We start from the raw sequence: 22205 nt of genomic DNA, 5'->3' as shown, positions 1-22205 counted from the left end.
AGTGTAATAGGTTGTGATCTCAGCACACCAAGGGCCTAACTGTTGTCAGGTTTTTTATATGCATCGCAGCAAAGGAGAGTTTTGAGATGGGAAACGAAGATTGATAATGAGGTAGCTTTGCAGATACTATTAGGGAGCCCCTCCTGCTCCAGCATGAGAGAAAGCACAAGCATATTTGTTTTGAAAATTTAACAAGTGGGGTGATAGAGGTTTGCATCATGGGCCAATCAGAGATGAGCTGGGTTGCAATGAGAGATGATGCAGAGGAAGCGGCTGTGGCATAGTTCCCCTCTTACCCAGTGAAAATAACTGATGGCTAAAATCGCTAATAGTTGGGCTGGACAGTGGAGCTTCAGAACCTGGAGCCTGCTGTGACGGGTTGGATCACAGAAACCGCCTTGGGGCTGCCAGCTGATGTGCCAAGTCTACTTCAGCTCCTGCTTTCCCTGCCAGTTTGGGACTCCAGAGCCCTGCCTGGCTGTGCCAGACACACTTGCTGGCCACAAACACAGACCCAGGTCTGAAGAAACTGAAAGCTTAACTGAAAGCAGCGTAAGAAGTGTTCCTGTCTCTAACACTCACATGTTCAACTCCCAATGGGGTCCAAACCCTAAATGAATCTGTTTTACCCTGTATAAAAGTTATACAGGGTAAACTCATAAATTGTTTGCCCTCTTTATAACACTGATAGAGAGGTATGCACAGTTGTCCCCCCCCCACCCCTGCCCCCAGGTATTAATACATACTTTGGGTACAATAATAAGTAAAAAGTGATTTCATTAAATACAGAAAGTAGGATTTAAGTGGTTCCAAGTAGTAACAGACAGAACGAAGTGAATTACCAAGCAAAATAAAATAGAACACCCAAGTCTGTGCCTAATACAGTAAGAAAACTGAATACAGATTAAAACCTCATCCTCAGAGGTGTTCCAGTAAGCTTCCTTTTACAGACTAGTCTCCTTCTAATCTGGGTCCAGCAATCACTCACATCCCCTGGGGTTACTGTCCTTCATTTCCAGTTTCTTTCAGGTATCCTTTGGCTATCTCTTGAGCCAGCTGAAGACAAAATGGAGGGGTCTTCCACGGGCTTAAATAGACCTTCTCTTGCGAGTGGAGACCCCCTCCTCTCTCCTATGCAAAGTCCAGCTCCAAGATGGAGCTTTTGAATTCACATGGGCAAGTCACATGTCCATGCATGACTCAGTTTTTACAGACAGCAGATATTGCACATATGCTATCTTGAATGTCTCCAGGAAGACTTCTTGCGTGGATTGGAGCCTTCCGAGAACCATTGTTCATTAAGTGTTTCTTGATTGGGCACTTAATTTGCACATTCCTTTCTCAAGAAGCTGACCAAATGCTTTACTAAGGCTGCTTAAAAATCAAGCAAGTACACCGCCAGTATTCATAACTTCGAATACAAAAATGGTACATGCATACAGATAGGATGAATAGATTCAGTAGATCATAACCTTTACAGAGCTATGTTACATGGTATATGTATCATAAAACATAATCCAGTTATGTCATGTACATTCATAAACATATTTCCACAAAGCCTTATGAGGTGCACCGTCACACCTGCAACATGGCCGAAGACATTGTGGCAGTGAGAGATGATGCAGAAAAAGCAGCAGCAGTGAGGCGTCCCCTATCCAGCAACCCTAGAGCAGTAATCGCTAATCTCTGGGCAAGGAGGTGGAGGTACCACGTGATTGGAGCAGTGTGGTAAGAGATGGAATTGAACATACCAAAGTGGAATTTGAACAGTAGACCAATAGTAACACTGCCCTCCTGTGTGAGAAGTGTGTGGGGTCTTCAGTAACAAGTATTCAGGGGCTGAATAGTCTCTTCTGAGAGATTGCATTGCCAAGAGCTTAGTGACCCCAACACAATTCTAGGGAATTGGTTGAAAACTTTTTCTCAGAGTAAGCTGGTTTTCCCTCTTGGATCCTATCCAAGTGCTGACCTTGCCTACCTTATGAAATCATAAGAAGTATGGCTATAGGGGATCATTTGTCTTCAACATCTCTGGAGTAATAAAGTTGGCAATTGTGTACGTTTGTCATTCACAATATGTAACAAATCTCTTTTACAGACTATTTTCCAAGTGACTAGTGTCTCTCTTCCAAGTACTTTCATGTTCTGCAGCTTTTGCTCTGCGTGTTCCCACGGAGATATATTTTATATTGTTGTGTTAAGGAAGAGCACTGCCACTTCATTTTTCCACATGAATCATGTAGCATAGGTATTCTTAGTTTGTTCCTTTTTGTCTTCTGTGGGTTTATCTGGATGAGTCAGAACCCAGATTTGTATCTTTGAATGACTTTGGTAAATAATTATACTTCTGTTTATAAATGAAGTACTAAGTTGCAAAGATGTTTTTCAAGGCATTTTAATGTGTTATGTGCACACTTGGTCTTCACTAGTTTTGCATTGTAATATATATTACATGGTAATTTGCATACTAGCTTGATAAATTGACTAAACTGTCTTTCCTGATGTGACCTGTCCTGCAGTTAGTGTTGCCACAGTTCAGTTTTTACATTTATCGGAGGTTCTTCTGGCTTGGTCAAATTCAATTGTTCCCATGGTAACTGTTTGTATTTGAATTAAAGCTTTTCTGGCTCATTGCAAGTGTTAGCGCTCAGGTCAAGTTTTCCAAAAGTGACTAGGAATTTTGAGTGCCTTAGTTTTTGAGAACCTAACTTGAAATACCTTTAAAGGAGCCAATTTTTTACAAAGGTGGTGCTCAGTATTTGCTGAAAATCGTGCTCCTTGAAGCTGTGTGGAATGGCACCAAAAACCAGACATCCAATAATCACTTTTGAGAGGCTTGGCCTTTAATGCTGATTATCTTTTCACCTGGAACCAAATATTTCCCATCCAAGGAATTGCCCATTTTAAAAATGCTGAATCTGCCTTGGCATATTGAAGTACTCTGAGGTGTGAATTGTGTGTGTTTTCAAGCTTGACTTTTGGTCTATGCTGCCATATCACTATTTTAATTCTTTGTTTATTGACTATTTAAATACTTCTAGGCCAGGTTCATCTCTTTTTCTCTATTATTTGTTTTAAAGTGGCCATACATTTATTCGCTTATTTCTCTCTCTCCAACAAGGATCACTTGTAAAACTCTCCTGTTTGGGAGTCCTGTACCAAATTCATAGTAATCTTCAGAAATACATTTTGTCTCCTTGTTCCAGTGCTGTGTTCTCAACTTTCTCCTCCTAGTTCCTGTATTCCTCACAAAGGCAACTGCTCCTGTATCCAAAATGTGATTCTATCGCAATTGCACAATTGGGGCAGATATTTTACAGAACTTTGTACATGTTGGGAGCAAACACTGTGTCAACATCTAAAACTTCGTTTTACCTTAATTGATGGTGCCATGGGGTAGTTTCTAGCCCTGGCTTTCCTGAAACTGTTTTACAACTGCTAGAAAACTTCTGTGAGGCTTATGTTAGTATCACAAATGATACTGCACTGCTGTGCCACCAATCATCGTGAAATACCTGTGTTCAGTGCTATGGTAGCATGCTATTAACAATAGACACACATGCATATATGTCATTACTGTGACATCTGTAATGATTGTTGGTGCCACAATAACTACAGTGAAGAAGTGAGCTGTAACTCTCAAAAGCTTATGCTCAAATAAATTGGTTAGTCTCTAAGGTGCCACAAGTACTCCTTTTCTTTTTACAGTGAAGATAGTTGCTCCTTTAGCTAAAGTCTTCCCTGACTATACTTTATCACTGGACAAGGGAGTGTAGGAGCATGTGCGTAAAGGTACAGAGCAGTAGGTTCTTGGTTGCCTGGAGCCTAGCTTGTGCTGATAAGTCAAAAGGAAACAACTTTGCACATTGCTGATTTGTGTCCATAACACAGTCTTCTTTTCTCTCTGCTCTGCCTTGTTAAAGAATCTACAGCATATACTGCGTGCATTTGCATACTGATGGCTCTTTAACGCCTGAGCCTGAGAGGTAAGTACCTACACCCTCAGCCCCATGTCAGTGGGAGTCACAGGTGCTTAGGACCTGTGCCTGAAAGGTGCTAAGCACCTGTGACTCCCACTAAGTGTGATTCTTCAGTTTAAAACCGGAAGGGGCAGAAAACATGATGGCTAACATTTTCTAACTAAATAAGTGGCATGATTTGCAGAGATGCCAGGCATCTCCCATTAAAATAATATGTTGATGGTGCTTGACATTAATGAAAATAAGGCCACTTATTTAGGTGTCTAAATGCTGAACTGCAGGCCCACATGTTCAAAAATTCTGACTTATTTTTTTAGGTCTAATAAATAAATCCTAGTAATATCAAATTATTTGCACGTGGTGTCTTTCATCTGTGTGTTTTTGCTTTTATTTTTTTTTTTAAAGCTTTTCTACATTTGGAGAAAAAGGAACAGCAACAACTGGTCATTGATCAGCCAACTCCAGGGTCAAGGAAAAATTACTCTTTCACAAATGACGAAGTAAGACAAATTGATCGGGAAAACCAAAGGCTGTTAAAAGAACTGTCCAGACAATCTGCAAAGCCCAGGAACAAAAGTGCCACTCTGAAGAAACCTGCTGGCCTGCCGCCCAAGTTGTACCATAGTGCTCTCAACAGGCAAAAGGAGCAGCAAAGGATTGAAAGAGAGAATCTGGTAGGTTAAAAAGTATTGTTTTGGATCAATATAGAGGGGAAGGCTGCTTGCTATCAGATGGGCCACTATTAAATGGTTGCCAAGCTAATAAGACAGCACTTGAAGTTTCTCTTTAGTTTTTTAAACTTTTATTATATTAAGGCCAGAATAAATGTTGTTGAAATAATTGATGGCCTTATGTAGTTAGGCAGGAGTGTGAAATAATATCCTAGGTACTTATATGGCCTCCATTTCTATAGTATCTGAACATGCAGTATGTACATATATTTGAAAGAAAAATATATCATCTTACTGAAAAACACTCTTGTTTTGTCAAAATATGTGAAATGGATTTAAAATCGTATGGCTTTTCTTTCCTGTAGAAATGTTCCACTTGAGCGAAACAGCTTCTATTTAAATCTAGTTAATGTATCCTCAGTTCTGGGTGGCAGATTAAGTAGACTAAACTAACTCGGCACATACTAGTTTTTCTGCATGCCTGGTCTTAAGAGGCGGGGAAACCATATCTACACACTGACAACAAAACCCATTAAGTATATTGATACACAAAGAATAAATCGTATGACTTAAACTGAATCAGAAATAACTATTTGTATAATCTGCCATCATTTTCAATGTCTGTAGCTCTGTGCTTATCCCATTATGTTGAACCTATATACAGTAACTCCTCACTTAAAGTCGTCCCGGTTAACATTGTTTTGCAGTGCAGAAGTAAGGGAGCAGTAACGCAACCCCCCTACAATAACCTTCTGACCCCCCCCCCACACACACACACACACACAGACACAGACACAACTCCTTTTTACTATACAGATTTCACAGTGGAGACCTGTGTTTCTCAAATTGCGGGTCCTGACCTAAAAGGGAGTTGTAGGGGGGTCACAAGGTTATTGTAGTGGGGGGGTTGCGTTACTGCTTCCCTCACTTCTGTGCTGCTCCTGATGGCAGCGCTGCCTTCAGAGCTGAACAGTTGGAGAGCAGCAGCTGCTGGCCAGGAGCCCAGCTCTGAAGGCAGCGTTGCCATCAGCAGCAATGCAGAAGTAAGGGTAGCAGTAATGCAGCCTCCTCCCCTACAATAACCTTGTGACCCCATGCCCACAACTCCTTTTTGGGTCAGGACACCTACAATTACAACACTGTGAAATTTCAGATTTAAATAGCTGAAATTTACCATTTTTAAAATCCTATGACTGTGAAATTGACCAAAATGGACCATGAATTTGGTAGGGCCCTACCTATGACAAGTGTATGGGGGCCATCAGCATCTCTCAACTACGGTCATATACCCTACACCTTGTTTGTTACAATTTTAATAGACATTTAAGTTAGATTGCATAATCTTGTTATATTCAGTTCAGTATAGAGGGAATCAAGTTGTCCATTTAAAAAAGAATAAATTGGGATTTTCTTTTTTTCTGGAATGTGATTGAGGCATGGAAATATTTAAATATCCTACATGACAGTTTGCCTGCGATCTTTCTTTTTAATAGGCTGTTTAAACTACAAATTTATCAGTGATATGTTCCTTTGGCCACTTGTATTCTGGATTGCCACATTGTGTTTCTTATACCATCATCAGAGGTAAAGCACAAGCACTAGTCCAAAACAGGCTCCTACATGTACATCTGAGAAAATGTAGTCAGACCAAGCAATCCTAATACCAATTCTGCCGGGATGCCAAAGACTCTTCTTCTCTCTCGTGGGCTATGCTTATCCCCATATTCACCCAAACCTCTGTCAGGTTGCTTTTTTAAAGTAAGTTATGCACGTAGTGTATGAATTTAAATTGTAATAAACACAAGTTACAGATGTGTGATGCTCGTTGTCATCTAGAAAAAATCATGTTGATAAATCTTACAGCGTGCCAGACTACCACATAGCTAAACTTTGCATAGTCTCTTAATTTCCTTTGTTGCTTATTTGGAATAGGACCTTACTCAAGTTTTTGTGGTCTTTTTTTAGGTACATTGCAATAAGATTTCCTTAACCCTATCAGCTTCTCAGTTGTAAGCTTAGATTCTTCTGCCTGCCACTATAGCTGGGGTTCCCATATCTTTGACAAATTTAGTAGTTCTTCTCAGAATCTCCTCCAGAGTTTGTACATTTTCTGGACAGGCATGGTGCTGAAAACCAGATGCCATGCTCCAGGTAGACCCCAATCATAACATGATACACTGTTATAATTTGCCTTTTTTCTTATCTAAACATTGTGCCAGTTAGTCTCTCTTACCACCTGTGATACACTTCTATCTTTGTTACTGCTAACTTGAATCCACAAGTACCTTTCTTTGTCAGTATTATCCAACCATCTATTGCTTTAGAATCTTTGGGATCAAAAATGAATGACTTCACGTTTGCATACTCCAAAATTCAATTAGCCATTTCATAGATTACTCCCTTAACGTGTGATAAATATTTCTGAAGATGTTCCTAATGTTTGCTTTTAGCCCAAGAAGAAAAATACCACAAATACTCATTTGTACAGTACAGGAGTTATCCCCTAGAGCAGAGGTTCTGTACAGGAGTTATCCCCTAGAGCAGAGGCCCTCAACTAGGGGTACGCAGAGGTCTTCCAGGGGGTACATCAACTCATCTAGATATTTGCCTAGTTTTACAACAGGCTACGTAAAAAGCACTAGTGAAGTCAGTACAAACTAAAATTTCATACAATGGCTTGTTTATACTGCTCTGTATACTATACACTGAAATAAAAGTACAATATTTATATTCCAATTGATTTATTTTATAATTATATGGTAAAAATGAGAAAGTGAACAATTTTTCAGTAATGAGTGCTCTGACGCTTTTTTGTATTTTTATATCTGATTTTTTTTAAGTGAGGTATAACTTGGGAGTACACAAGACAAATCAGACTCCTGAAAGGGATACAGTAGTCTGGAAAGTTTGAGAGCCACTGCCCTAGATGTCAGCAGCATAAAACTGAATAGAAATACATGAACTGATAAATCTTCAAAATGTCATTAATACAGCCCTCAGATCTTTCTTATTGTGGACATTTTAATGACCACCTCTTTCCAAGTTGATTCTTCATGGATGTCAAACTTTTCCCATTGGCTATTTCTTTTAATTTTTGTTTTTGTAAGCAGGAAAGTTTAATCATTTTGTTTAGGTTATAGGCTGCTATCTGAAATAGCAAGAACAAAATATGACTGACCAGTAGAGGATACTATTGAGTCACACAATGTTTTATCCTTGTAAAATAAGTCTGGCATATTCTTTTTTCTGTCAACCTATTTTTTCCTAATGGAATGTGGAACAAATGTTGCTGCTATGTTAGAATTTTTCTAACTTCTGCAGGTATATATCTGTCTGTATTGACACACATTAAACCAAATGCGGTGTGAATATAATCATAATACATAATTGTCAGCATGCTAAAGCTTATAGGCTGGAATGTATCCTAAAGTACCTTACGAGTTGGAAGTTTATTTTATTATGCAGACTAGTAGTCTGCATAAACTATGTTAAAGGAACATTTTTAAAGTTGCAAAGTCAAGCATCAAAAACTAGGAAATGCCAGAATCCAGACTGCCTGTGCAACCTTAATGCAGCCTCCTTATATGTATGCATTATGAGAGAAAGTTTTTGGTTTCTTTTTCTACAGGACCCCCCTCGTTCATTCAGTGCACAGAATGGACGGTGCTCACTTAATGAGCAACTTTTTTCTCCTCGTTGTTCGGGGTGTGTGGCCCCATGCTGTGTTTACTGCACATTTTTCAAACCCTGCTCTGAAGACCGAATTATTAATTTCCTCATAGGCTTTTCTGTGGTCCTCATCACTATAGCACAGGGGTCCCCAACCCGATGCCCATGGGTGCAGTGGCGCCCGCAGGGTCACTTGTGTGCGCCTGCAGGACACCGTGCTGCCGAAATGCCACCGCCGAGCCTGGCCACCTGAGAACTGCCCGTTGAAATATCGCCAAGAAGTGTTGCCATTTTTCGGCAGCGAGGCTTCTTTCCACTGCTGCTTCTCGGCGGCATTTCGGCAGCGGGGTGTTTGGCGCCCGCCGCAGTCTGTTGGGAATAGGAATGTGCTATTCCCACAGAAAGGTTGGGGACCACTGCTATAGCATCTGAATGCTTCACAAGCATTAACGAATTTATGTTCACAACACATGCTGGAGTCGAGGGGGTTTATTATTCCATTTTACAAATGGCAAACTGAATCATAGAGAGATTAAGGTCTAAAGTATCCACTAATTTTGGCTGCCCAATTTTGAGATACCTAGGCCCAGATTTTTCAGAGTGTTTAGCATTATATAGCATTTCAGATATTCACAGCACAGTTCTCATTGACTTCAGTTGCAGCTGTGAGTGCTCAGCACTTAAGCAAATCAGACCCCAGGTCTCAAGTTAGACACCCAGAAAATGACGAACACACAGTTAGTGATCACTTGTGAAAAGTTTGGTTTTAGTGACTTGTCTAGCATCACTTAGTCACTCTGTGGTAGAAGCAGGGGTAGAATCCAGTTCTCCAGGTCGCATTCAACTGCCTTAACTGTGGGACCATCCTACAATCTCCTGCCTCATTCGCTACACATCTTCCAACTTCTGCAGGGGTCCCACAGACAGTCTTCTTCAGTATGCAACCCTGATTCATCCCTAGAGCAGGTGGGGGAAAAGTATTATGTGATCATGCAATTAAAGACCGTATCATAACGCATATGCACATGGCAGCACAGGCAACCTTAATTCTGGCATGTCCTAACTTTTAAATGTTTGACTTTGAAGCCTTCATAATGTCCCTTTTAACATAGCTTTTTCTATATAATTTCCTTTGCTTTAAAAGCAGATACCCCCACCCCTCCTCAGGAGATTCCATCATGTGGCATCATATTGACACTGACATGGGTCATCAGCAGGGTTGGAACCTTTAGATTCACCTCATAGACTCTGTCACTTGAGCTAATGCAGTAACTGATGGCAGCAGCTTGTTATCCTTTATGTGGACCAGCACCAGAGGGGGATGGGACACTTTTTTTACCAGTGGATTTCACTGTTGACAGCAGAGGAATGATGAGTCAGGAATATTGGCTCTTGGCCCTCTGCATTTCAATCAAATGCCTTCTTCCTGCATGTAGCTGAGGTGCCAGGAAGGGCGGAGGTCACTGAGTGCATAGGACTAAGAGGTTCCCTGCTCTGGGTTCTTCTGCCTAGCCCATCCCTGGCCTTGAGCAGCAATTATAAGAAAAGTCCCCTACAGCCCTTGATTGGTGGGAGCATCTTCAGAAGCTCTGAGGATAGTGCAGCTGCAGTCTGGTCAGCATTAGCGAGCTGTGAGAGGCTTGAGCATGCTCAGGGAAGATGAAATCTTCAAAGATTTTAGCTGTTAAGCTCTAACAAGTCTCTGAGTATTGTTCAAACTGTGTTTTCCCCTCCCCCCACCCCCAAAGGTTTATAACTTCGCCAAATGTTGGTGGATTTTTTTACAGAGACCGCACACGGTCCATCCCTGACACAAAGGCCACCACCTGCCAAATTTCAAATCCCTGTGCCAAAACAGGAGATTGCTAAAGGTTTCCAAAGAAAAGGTTGTCATATCTTTTAACACTGAAAAAACATGTATTTTCCTGAGCCCCATTCTCAGAAATGGCTGAGACATTTTGGCTGCAAGTTTCCAAAAAGATTCAGCCAGAGACCAACTCCTGTCATGGGAAATTTCAGCCTGAATGGTTAAAATCTAGCAATGTGCAACTGAAACAAGGTCTTATAATGGGACCAGCCCCGGCTATAAATCAGAGACCTTAAAACACCATCATACAGGTACTTTACCATCTAGTCCCTGAATCAGTTCACATTCTGTAAAGTAATGGGATAAACACATAGGTTGCCATTTTAAATGTGTCTCTGTTTGGTCATGATTAAAAGTCATTACCATTTGGCACTTGTTAGGTGGCCTGCATGAAATGAGCTAGTTTGCTCAGCCCAGTTCCTGACAGATAAATGGCCATCACAATTTGCATCGATTTGCTCATTTGGAAGCCTTGGAGAAACGTGAATGGACCTAGTCAGAGCCACCCTCTCAGCTTTGGAAGTGATACCATCCAGAACAGTTACAGTATATTGGGTGAGGAGAGCAGTGGAAGGAAGCTTGCACTGACGCTGACTGTTGATATGTAAGAATCCTTATTTTTACAGTACAGTTAATGTGCATTGCTCTTTATAAACACATAACTCAGAGTCCCTGTCCTGAGATGCTGACAGTCTAAAGTAGGTACAGTAGACCCTCGGAACTACAAACATCGGAGTTACGACCTGACCAGTCACCCACACATCTCTTTGGAACCGGACGTATGCGATCAGGCAGCAGAGACAAAAGAAAAAAAGCAAATACTGTACAGTTCAGTACTGTGTTAAATGTAAACTACTAAAAAAATAAAGGGAAATTTTTTAAAAAAATTGACAAGGTAACTGTCTCCATGCTTGTTTTATTTAAATTAAAATGGTTTAAAACTTTTTTTCTGACTTAATACAGCTTTGAAATGTTATTCTGCAATATTCAGTTGAGAACTTTTGAAAGAGCAGCCCATAACATTTTGTTCAGAGTTACGAACACCCTCCATTCCTAAGGTGTTTGTAACGCTGAGGTTCTACTGTAGATAACCTGATGACAATACTCTGTGATGGTTAGAGGGTAGGGAAGGTCAGGAGAGATTATGGCATTGAGAAGCAGGTGTTGGGAGAGTGTTTTTATACAATCTGGCTTTCTTGTAAATGCTGCATTGCTTTATGAGCAAGACAAGGTAGGTAAGGTACTTTTTTATTTACTTTTTCTAGTAGATAGAGCAGGAGTAGATCGTGCTAGAGCAGAGAAGTGTTGGAAAGCCAGCTGAAGACTGAGTTTTGAAGAAGTATTTTCTGAAGGAAAGTTAGATTGCTTGATACACAAGAAGGAGGCAGTCCCAGCTGCTGAGGCCACCCTGAAAAGGGCACAAGGTCATGAGGAGGAGACAAGGGATCATTAGAGAGGGGCAACCAAAATGTGGTGTGCAAGAAGATAGAAACTGAGATGTAGGAAGGAGTGGAGATGTTTAGAGCCCTGAAGGTAAGGATGAAGAGTTTGACATTTGCTAAGGAATAGATAGGAAACTAGTGAAAGGACTTGAGGTGATGCGGGTGAAGTGGAAGGGGTGGAAGATGATTTTAGCAGCAGCATTTTGGGTAGGCTGGAGAGGCAACAGATGTCAAATAGAGGGCTGTAGATTTTTAAGGCTGTTGTTTGTCACTATTAGCCTTGGTGATTACATCTACAGGGCAGCAGGAACAGTGCTGAGAGTGCTCTTGTTAACACACTAGCCCATTTGTCCGAAGTTAAAAGATCAACAGAATGCAATTGCAGCAGGACAAAGTCTCCTGGAATGTGGAATACGGCAGGAGCTCAGAAGCTGAGCTGCAGGCAGAACCTCCAGAGGCTGGAGCAAAGGGGGATACTTCCTAGGGCTTTGTGCTTCATGGTTGTTTTTCTAAAATAAAATATTTAGGCTTTCCTTTAATCTGGTAATATAATAAAAAAACCATGTCTAAAGGCAACCTTGTGATAGGAGTCCAGATCTAGCCCAAGGTCAGGTGTAGATCCAGGCAGCAGTTCCCAGCATTAGAAATCCTGCCACATGGAGAAGTTGCTGTTGTAACTTTTCCCTCACTAGGGAAGAATATCAGGCTCTTGGACTCAGGCCCATAACCGGGGTGGGGCAGATGCCCAGGGCGCAAAGCCACGGGGGTGGAAAAATGGGACAGAGAAAGAAAGTGGGGTAGAAACAGGAGGGGGTGCAAATATGCTTGCTCGTCCTGGATGCTAAAATCCCATTGTTTATAGCGCTGCTTGGATTGTTACTCAGATGTGCCCATTTGCATGGCACAAGCAATAGTGCTAATGACATGAAGTAGGATAACTATGATCAAAGCATTTACTTAGATTGTAGGCTCTTGGGGGAAGAACTGTCTTTTTGTTCTGTGTATGTACAGCGCCTACCTAGCACAATGGGGTCCTAGGTGCTACAGTAATAAAAGAAACTATAGAAGGCACTGTAAATAATGGTTCCTTGTGATATTCAAACTGTGTCCTTTTTGCTCATGCTGCTGTTTATCTTCTCAGCTTTCTTTCATTGAGCTTCACGTGGCTCCTACTCACAAAAATAATTAGCAAAGTTCCGTTAAGTGTTCGTCATAGATGAAAGAACTCTGGGGTTTATCCGTTACTTACAACTAACTGACAAGTATAGAGCCAATTAATGCCACTTTAACAATGGAAGAAAATTAGAAATTAGTCCATGAAGAGGAACAAAAAGGAGCTGTCCTCAAATGCACCTTCTGTTCTTTCTCTGCTCTGCAAAATAATAGTGTGGTTCTAATAAGAACGAAATTAGAGAAGTCATAATATAAATACACTTGAACAGCTGTTGAGGCACAACGGTCAGCTATTTGGAGTTCAATGGATGTTGAAACTGAAGCCTACACAGATCCAAAGAGCAACAAGGGAAAGACAAGGGAAAGTAGCAGCTTCAACTTTCATTTAAACTGAACTTTATGGCGCTAGATACTCAATTTTACTTGTGATTTCTCCCTTCCCCACTCCGGAATGGCTTTAGAAGAACATATACTGAATTTTTGAAAAAAGAAAGTGCCCAGACTAGTTTTAGTGCTCACTTACTGTGCTGGAAGTTGAATTAACGCCATTCATTTTAAGCCACTAAGCAGCACCAATCTTTTATACGGCTTCTGTTTTGTTGTTTGTTTTCCAAATGTCAGTGATGCAGTGCATGCTTCCGCTGTCTACAGTTTGTGCTTTAGAAATTCTTCAGAAATCTGTAGACCCTGTTCCTAAAGGGAAGAGTCTTACTCATCAGTGTAAGGCTTTGCAAACAGGAAGGCGCAGTAATGCTGGAAGATTACAAAACTTTCACTTGTTTTCATCTACTTTTATGTTAAATCCAATATCTGAAATCTACTTAATCTTACATGGTGAGGGGGAGAAAAAATTCTATTTTATAACCTTTTCAGGTCTCTTGGGCTAGCACTGGCTGGGATAGTAACAGACGTACTACATTAGCATTGTTTTTCAGAGATGAGGGGAAAACCACGTGGTGCCTTGATTTGCTGAGCACTGATCTAATTTTTTTTATTTTAAATTGATTTAGCTTTGTTTCTAAAGTCCATCTTGGCTAAAACAATGATAGCTGCAATACAAGTTCTTAAGAGCAAGGAGTGGTGTTGGTGTATTTTAAAATATAAGGGAATCTAGTGGCTCCCTGTTTTCAGTGAATCCTAATCAGTGAAATATCTCTTATACCAACAAAAGCTTATTTTATAGGGCTTGATCCTACAACTATTGCAGTGAATGGTAAAACTCCCATTGACTTGAATGGTGTGAGATTAGAGCCATAGAGACTAAAGGGTGCAGAAGAAGTAAGAATGGTAATAGCATTATTCAGTGAACATTTTAAGATATTGTGTTAAAGAAAATATTAACTTTAAAAATCAGAGATTTAAATTAGTAATTGAAAGAAAAGTCAATTTAAAATGACTCTATGAAATAAGAAAAGGAGGACTTGTGGCACCTTAGAGACTAACCAATTTATTTGAGCATGAGCTTTCGTGAGCTACAGCTCACTTCATCAGATGGCTCATGCTCAAATAAATTGGTTAGTCTCTAAGGTGCCACAAGTCCTCCTTTTCTTTTTGCGAATACAGACTAACACGGCTGTTCCTCTGAAACCTGTCTCTATGAAATAACTGTTTAGTAAGGGGCTAGAAGGCTTACACTGTTGGTAATCAAATATAAGGAATCTGTTAGTTCTTCATTGATTCAGTAGGTCAGGACTGCCATTTCAAATGTTTGGTTGGGTTCATTTCCATACCCAGTAAGCTGCTGTCCAGATTGCAAAACCCTGGCTACAAATGGTACCAGATAATGCCCCTTGATAAAATTCTCAGCAGAGAGTAAGGACAGAGATGAAGGCTGGCTACCCTCTCATCTCTTACAGGAGGGTCCCTTATGGCAGGGTAGAACCTGCCACTACCACTTTAAAATCTGTATCTGATCTCTCAATAAATAAGGCTTAATATTTCCAATAATGTTCATCTGTCTTCATTTTAATTTTTTTTGAAAATAACATCTTTCTTACTTGTGAAAGAGGCATGTTTTAAAATTATTGGCTTTTTTGCTTCTGTAATGGGAGCTCCATCCCTTTCTGAACATGTGCATCGCAGCTTGATTGCATTTTTATGTATCAAATGTGTATGTTAAAACCAAACCTATATGTTTCCTTCAACTCTTGAGTAGTGTGGGCATATCCAGTAGATAAACAATCATTATGCAGTATAAGGCATACTTGAAGTTTACTGTGATGTTCCTGGTATGTAAATTGTACAAAGACCTTATACAGTAATTGGAATGTAAATTCATAGCATGTTTGTCTTTTAACAGAAGAATATCAGTTCATTAGATTAGCCTGCCTGTATAGACTGATTCATTAAACATTTTGAGAAATTACAATTTAAAGTTTCAGGATTAGTGAATGATCAATTTATAATTCCTGCCACATGTCAAAAATTATGCAGCTGTGTAGGAGATGGCGATAAAACCATATGTACAAAGTTGGATCTAACATTTAGAGACTAGTTTAACATTTCATGTTTTGCAACTGGCTTTAAGCAGGAGCTATTTCTAGCCAAAGTCCTTCCTTTGACTTTTGCTTACCTAGGTATTTCCATTTGATGATGAACAGACTGGCACATGATACAAACACATGACATACTACATCTAAGCCAAAACTACTTGTCCTTTCTCTCTTGCACTCTCTTTCAATGCAGGTTCCCATATGCAAACTATAGTATGTTTATGGATTTATTGCACTTAGACTGACATAGCTGACATTCCATGACTGCTTATGCCACTCACTGGAAAACTAATCTGAAACAATCACACTATTTTTACCTCCCCCATGTAATGATAGATTTATTTAATTTTGTTTTTGAGAAACACAAAGTACAGTTAAATGGCTATACAGACACTCATTTTGTATATAGTGTGCAGTGCAAAACACAATTTAGGGACTTAAAATAAATGTAGTATTTGAGTTTAATATATGCTTAACTAAAAGAGTGAGGAGGGAAAAAATGGACCCAAGGGTGGAATAACATTGAATCCCTTCACTGGTAATTAACTGTATTGAGTGTAGAGTTATAGATCACACTTCAGTTGTGGGCTATTGTGATTTATACAAATATAAATTAGTTTGTTTGTGCATATTTTCTTTATTGCTTCTTTAACCAAAACTGGCTTTTTTAAATTAAGGCTCTTCTAAAGAGACTGGAAGCAGTGAAACCAACAGCTGGTATGAAGCGTTCTGAACAGTTGATGGACTATCAGCGCCATATGGGTTATCTAAGTTCTTCACCATCCACAAGACGAGGAAAGTCTGCTCTAAGCCAGCTTAGCTCTTCAAGTAAGTGGACCTGGTATGGCATTTGTGTGCATTCTACTTTATTTTTGCACACAGAGCCATTTTTCTCACTCCTGTTACAATGGAAGAACCTTCAGTAGTTTTCTTTAAGAACAATAAATCGTTTTCTTCATATGTAAAAATAAATTAACTATGAATTATTTGTATGATTACTCTTTACCATATCTAATTTCTAAGAACTCCTCTTGTTAAACAGTTTTGCATCAGCAAGATTATCTACAACATTCAGTAGAACCTCAGAGTTACAGTCACCGGAGTTACAAACTGACCAGTCAACCACAGACCTCATTTGGAACCAGAAGTACACAATCGGGCAGAAGCAGAGACGAAAAAAAGGCAAATACAGTATAATACTGTATTAAACATAAACTACTAAAAAAAAAAAAAAGGGAAAGCAGCATTCTTCTTCTGCATAGTGAAGTTTCAAATCTGTATTAAGTCTATGGTCCGTTGTAAACTTTTGAAAGAGAAACCATAATGTTTTGTTCAGAGTTGTGAACATTTCAGAATTCAAATAACCTCCATTCCTGAGGTTATTTGTAACTATGAGGTTCTACTGTATTCTTGAATGCTTTGTCCAGACTACTTCTAAACTACTCAAACCATTTTAGGTTTGTTTTTAATTTATTGGGAGGGTCTGCAGCAAACATGGCAATGACATTTATGACAGTGAGAACCCCTTTATTCATACCCTGCACACACATCTTTGCTCAAAATATGGCTTGTTGGGGTATAATTTGAAAACAAATAACTTACTGATCATTAATTCTCTTCTATGGTGTACGTATGGGATGGGTTTCAGACACGCCAACTCTCACAAATTAATTGCAAGAGATGTGATTTCTAAGTAAAATGAAGCCTGACACATGATCTTGCGACAGAACTCTCAAATGTCAGGTTTGCTGGGGAGGGGGACAAAACCCTGACATTTGAGGGTTCTAGCCCATGATCATGAATCAGCCTTCGTAATTTTATTTCAAAATCGCTGCCAGCCCTCCCTGGGCGGCCGGAGCTCCCACTGTCAGCCCACCCCAGGGCTGATAGCCGGAGCCGCTCCTCACAGGACTCCTGCAAGGAGAGGCTTCTGCCGTCAGACCTGGGTGGCTGGGGCTCCTGCTGTCAGCCAGATGTGTGATCTGAGAGCACTTCAAAGGCTCAGAAACCAAAAGGAAAATAAAGAGAACCCACATTTCATTGGCTTAAAAATCATGAGGAGTTTTCCTTAATCTCATGATTTTTGTGGGGGTCTGACCCATGATTTTCCAGCGGTGAGGGTTGGCAACGCTGCTGGAGTTCTGACTATAGTGTGTTTAAACAAGGCAGTTCAGGGGAATTGTAAACAGGTCTGCCCAGGTCTTGAATACAAATGAAGAAGGGTTGATCAGAGACAGTGAGACTGCAATTTACATGTGCAATAAACAACCATCAAAGCTCACAGGTAGTTGGGGGTCAGCATGTCTATTCCAGATTGGCTGTCAGGCAAACACAGTGGAGGCACATTTGCATACCAGCTAAACAAAGCTATCAAGCTAACAAGTGGGGGAAGAGACAGCATGGCTGCAGCCCCAGCAGGGAAGAGGAACTTTATCTGAGCTATGAAGAGAGAGGGAGGCTGAACCTCAAGTGATAAGCAATTGAACTAACTGATTGCATACAATATTACTGTATTATAAAAGTGTATAGAGCAAGGTCTTTCTGAAAACTAATTACACATGTGATTAATATCATTGTGAAATGTATGTATTAACACTGTGTAAGGAATTATGGGTACTCATTGATATTAGGCGGTATAGTCTGCCCAGACAGGAGGAAATGTCAGCTATATTTACTTATGTAAATTAAGCATGGTGGAATCAGGAACAATAGAAGATCCATTTTCATTGAAATCATACAAGGGAATGGGAAGCCCTCAGGAAGGGAAGAACCGCATGAGGTTATCCTGCCTCTTGAAATAGTCATGGAATTTTGAAAGATATAAGCAAAGACAGAAGCCATCTTTGGCATCCATCACTAAACAGACACCAGGGAACAGCTCTTGTGAGCTAAGAAAGATGGGTCCTTCAACCAACAAGGAGTTGAAGTCTCTGGGAACTGAATGAAGGTGAGCAACCTGCTTCGGCAAAGATCTTTCACCTAAGACAACAAGGGAAGCTGACAAGGGAAGTCGGCACCTTGTACTCTTATGGAAAGTTCTGACTGAGGGAAAGTCAGCCAGGGGTGGGGAAAAGAATGACTGATCAGAACAACCATCTTGAACAAAGCCTGTATCTTGCCAGATTAAGTTTTAGACAGTTAGAAGTGTTTTGTTTTTTACTTGTAACTTTCTATCTTCATTCCTTTTACTTGAACTCACTAAATCCCATGTATATTTTGTTAATAAATGTATTTCATTTTTACCATAAACACAGTGCTGTGTTTAAAGGAAGGGGTGTATTTGGCCCTAGTTACGTTAATAAGATGTGATGTAGTTTTGTCTCTTTACAAGAGCAACGAATCTAATTATTTCTCTGAGTTGTCCAGGCAAGGGCAATTTAGGGAAATTTGGAACTGGGAGTATATTGGGATCATATTCTTGTTTGTTGTCACCAAGTCTGGTGGAAGCTGGGGGGCAGGGTCTGTAGAGAGGCTGCTGAGGTCAGAGCTGCTGAACCAGAGCTGTATAGCACACAGCCACTTAGGGTGTGACCTGCATGCTAGTAAGCTGATTGTGAGCAGCCCAGGTTTGGAGCTACAGCAATAAAGCCTTTTGAGGCACCCAGGTTTACAGACCAGACAGGGACACATCCCCTCATTGGTCTGGATTGGCCCCCAAACTCTAGAACAACCATGACAACAGTTCTTTGGGTGGTATGGGGGGGAAAGGAAGCAATAGAGCCTCCTACCTTATCCAAGCATCCAAAATAACAATATAATTTGTTAATATATATTTTCTCCTTATACTTTCTAATAGGAGGAGCGTCAAGAGCATCTAGCGCATCCAGTGCAGTCAGTCATAGGACTGAGAGACCAGTTTCTGATTCATCTAGTGGGGCATTACGGAGACCTAAGCCCACTAATGTTCGTGCTGCTTGGTTATAAATTATTTCTACTTTGCCCAGAGTTCTTACTTGATCACCAGACTTGTATTTCTATTGCTTTTGTAGATTATCTTGGTGCAAGAAAATGTCATTGTTTGCTGATTAAAGTGCACTGCAGTGTGGTGTAATTTCTTGTAAATTGGTTTTAAATGGACAATTTCAATTTAATCAGTGTTTCCTGAAAGAGGATGTATTTATAAGAGAGAGGTGAAAATTGAAATTGCAAATTATTTTTATTTGCAAAGCACAAATGAAGTTCACACTTGTGAAGGATGGAATTGCTGCACTTTGGATCCAAGATGTAAAAATTGAAATTTTTAATTTTAATTTTTTAAATTGCAATAAATTTTCAAGCATGTGCTTAGTTTGTAAATGGTCCTAATTTTTCATCCTTGTTTCGTCTTCAGAACTTCTAGGTCATGGCTCAAAGGGTTTTCTTTTTATTACAGTTTATGGGAATGTTTTTGATAAAAAGTAGATCTATGTTTTATTTCTTACTGATGCAGGAAGAGGGTATATAAATATCTGAATTTGTTGTACAGAATAGCGGAGGAAATCTACCTTGTAGCAGCAACAAAGTCATTCTGGTTGCACAGCAGTACCACTTCCTTTCATGTGAGTGAGCTAAAACGTTGAGGATGCAGGAAGTGTCTTGTTCTGCAACTATTGCAGATCATTCTAGCTGAATAAAGAAATGGTGTTCATTCTGGGTCAGAGATGATGTCTTTTCCTGACTTATGGACCTACACATGGGGGGGGGGGGGGGGGAAGAACCTGCTGTACTGGGTGGAAATGTTTGTTGGATAGGAGAATAAATGTGAAGTGAAATTCTAATGTGAGGTCCAATAAAAACAGAAAATTCAACTACTCCCCAAACTGGCTTAATAGCCATTGCCTTTAGTGGTGGCACTACTTGCAGCTCTCTGCCCTGGCTCATTGGTGGGAACAGACATGGAGCTTTGGGAAACAAATTTAGTAGATAGTATCTCTCAAAACTTGGATGTTATCAACCAGGATTAGAAAAGAGGACAAAGTAGAATACAAGGATAAATCTGAAGTTTTGCATTTTAACTTATATTTTTAATGTTATGTTTTATACTAGATCTCTTTAGTAGTTTTCAGACCAACCTTAGCACCAGTTTCCAGTTACATAATACGTGTAAGATATTATGGAAGTGGTAATGGAAGGCAGTATGTCATGTAGTTCAGTTCCATATCTAAACTGCAACAGGTGTTTTGGTCACTGGCCGCAGGATTTTCTTTCATAAAGAGCATGAATTATGATCTGCTATCCATAGTTACTACTGTACTTCTGCTTGTTGTCCTGACTCCCTTATGGCAGAAATATTGGGGGGGGTCTTTCTATTAAACAAAGTTTTGTTAAATAGTGTTGTGACCTAGACCTACAAAAGTAAGATCCATTTTCTCCCTCCATGTTTAGCACAATGGCATAAGTTTTTGAATATTTAATATTGTGATACATTTGGCACACAGGATCATCTAGTTTCTTTTGTCCTCTCTGATAACTTGACAACTGTATTGGTTAAAGAAGCTTTACCTCTGAACCTGCTGACTTTTGTGGATTAAATTTTTATATGCTTGACAATGTTCAAACAGTTTTTAACTTTAAACAGTAGTATAGAAAAAAGCTATAATTGAAATTATTGTTCTTTCTTTGACTGTAACGTTCTTTGAATAGTACTGCTGTAATTATTTGTATAACTGTGCTGATTAAAATTATTCACCATTTAAAGTCTTTATTTTTGAATGAGACACAAATAAACTACAGTATCAAGGTTACACTATGCACTTTTAAGCGTTCCTATAGCAATTCTTTTCTCTGAAGAAACTAACAAAACAGGCTTAGTTTTAATCATCCCAGCTGCTCAGATTTAATTTGGTATGGGGAGTTTGTCAGTTTTGTATGTCACGCCTATTGTAAATTCTGTTCATCATTGCATAAGCTTCTTAGAGCATTTTATGTTAGTTTATTATCCAGCAATTGTAAAGGACACTGAGAGAAATTGGCTGTTTATCACAGTTTAGCTAGTGAAATGGGGGGGTGCAAAAGTGCATCAAAGGTGAGCTTTGTGGTTCTTTCTCACTCATGGATGATTGTTTTTAAAACCAGGTTTATTGACAGCTCCTGGGTAATAAGCCTGTCAGGCAGTTTAAATGTAATTCCCTTTTCATCCCAAAGGGAATTTTTCCCTCCTGATGGCTACCTCCTTGGTAGTATCTCTCCATATAACTTCCCTTCATTCATTGATGAAGGAAACCATATGTTCTTCTTAGACTTCTCTGAGATTGTTAGGGATTTTTTTTTTTTTTTTACTTTGAAATTTTCAGTTATGACCCAGACATCTGTGGTCCTGGGCCATTAGTTGAAAATCCTCTTGCCTTGGGATATTTATAGACTTTCACCTCATTTTCAGTGTTCTTTACTAGAGTGAGCTGTAGCTCACGAAAGCTTATGCTCAAATAAATTTGTTAGTCTCTAAGGTGCCACAAGTATTCCTTTTCTCTTTACTAGATAGTCTCTTCCACTTTATCTCCTCAGAAAATCTTCCCTTTTCCTTTTGGAAGAAAGTGGCTGTTTTTTCCTCTCGAAAGCTGATTCTTTCCCTATTCCTTCTAATATAAGAACAGTTGACAAACATTTCCTGTTGTCTTGTTCTCAAATTATGAATTAAAGGTAAAGTAGCTGAGCCATGTGCTTCTCTTCAAACTACCATTTTGTTTATATATAGCACAAAGATGAGTATTGTAATAATTTTAGACTTTCTGTAGGAGTGTAAAGTATCTGAAACTTGAATTGTATGCACAGTGCATTTTTATTTAACAGCAGCCAAAACAACATTTTTTGTTTGGTGCCTATGCAGAACTCTCAACACCTCCCCAAATTATAAATTTGTTGCTTGAAGTCTGAATATTTTCCAGACAGTATCTTCACTCTTTCCTGTTAATATTATCTTGCAAAAACTGAAG

General features: G+C 39.6%; 1 protein-coding gene across 2 annotated transcripts in view; it reads left to right on the top strand.

Annotated features, from left to right (window-relative positions):
- Nucleotides 1-21017, top strand: part of CFAP97 (cilia and flagella associated protein 97) — a 50625-nt gene extending 29608 nt beyond the window's left edge. For both annotated transcript variants that reach the window (XM_073341799.1, XM_073341800.1), the window contains exons 4-6: nucleotides 4386-4654; nucleotides 15972-16122; nucleotides 19091-21017. In XM_073341799.1, coding sequence (XP_073197900.1) covers nucleotides 4386-4654; nucleotides 15972-16122; nucleotides 19091-19218 — 548 coding nt within the window. In that variant the 3' untranslated portion in view covers nucleotides 19219-21017. The remainder of the gene's footprint in view (nucleotides 1-4385; nucleotides 4655-15971; nucleotides 16123-19090) is intronic.
- The last annotated feature ends 1188 nt before the right edge of the window (nucleotides 21018-22205 follow it).

This window comes from Lepidochelys kempii, chromosome 4, assembly GCF_965140265.1.
Source record: "Lepidochelys kempii isolate rLepKem1 chromosome 4, rLepKem1.hap2, whole genome shotgun sequence".
Classification (NCBI taxonomy): Eukaryota; Metazoa; Chordata; order Testudines; family Cheloniidae; genus Lepidochelys; species Lepidochelys kempii.
This window is presented reverse-complemented; position numbering and strand designations above follow the sequence as displayed.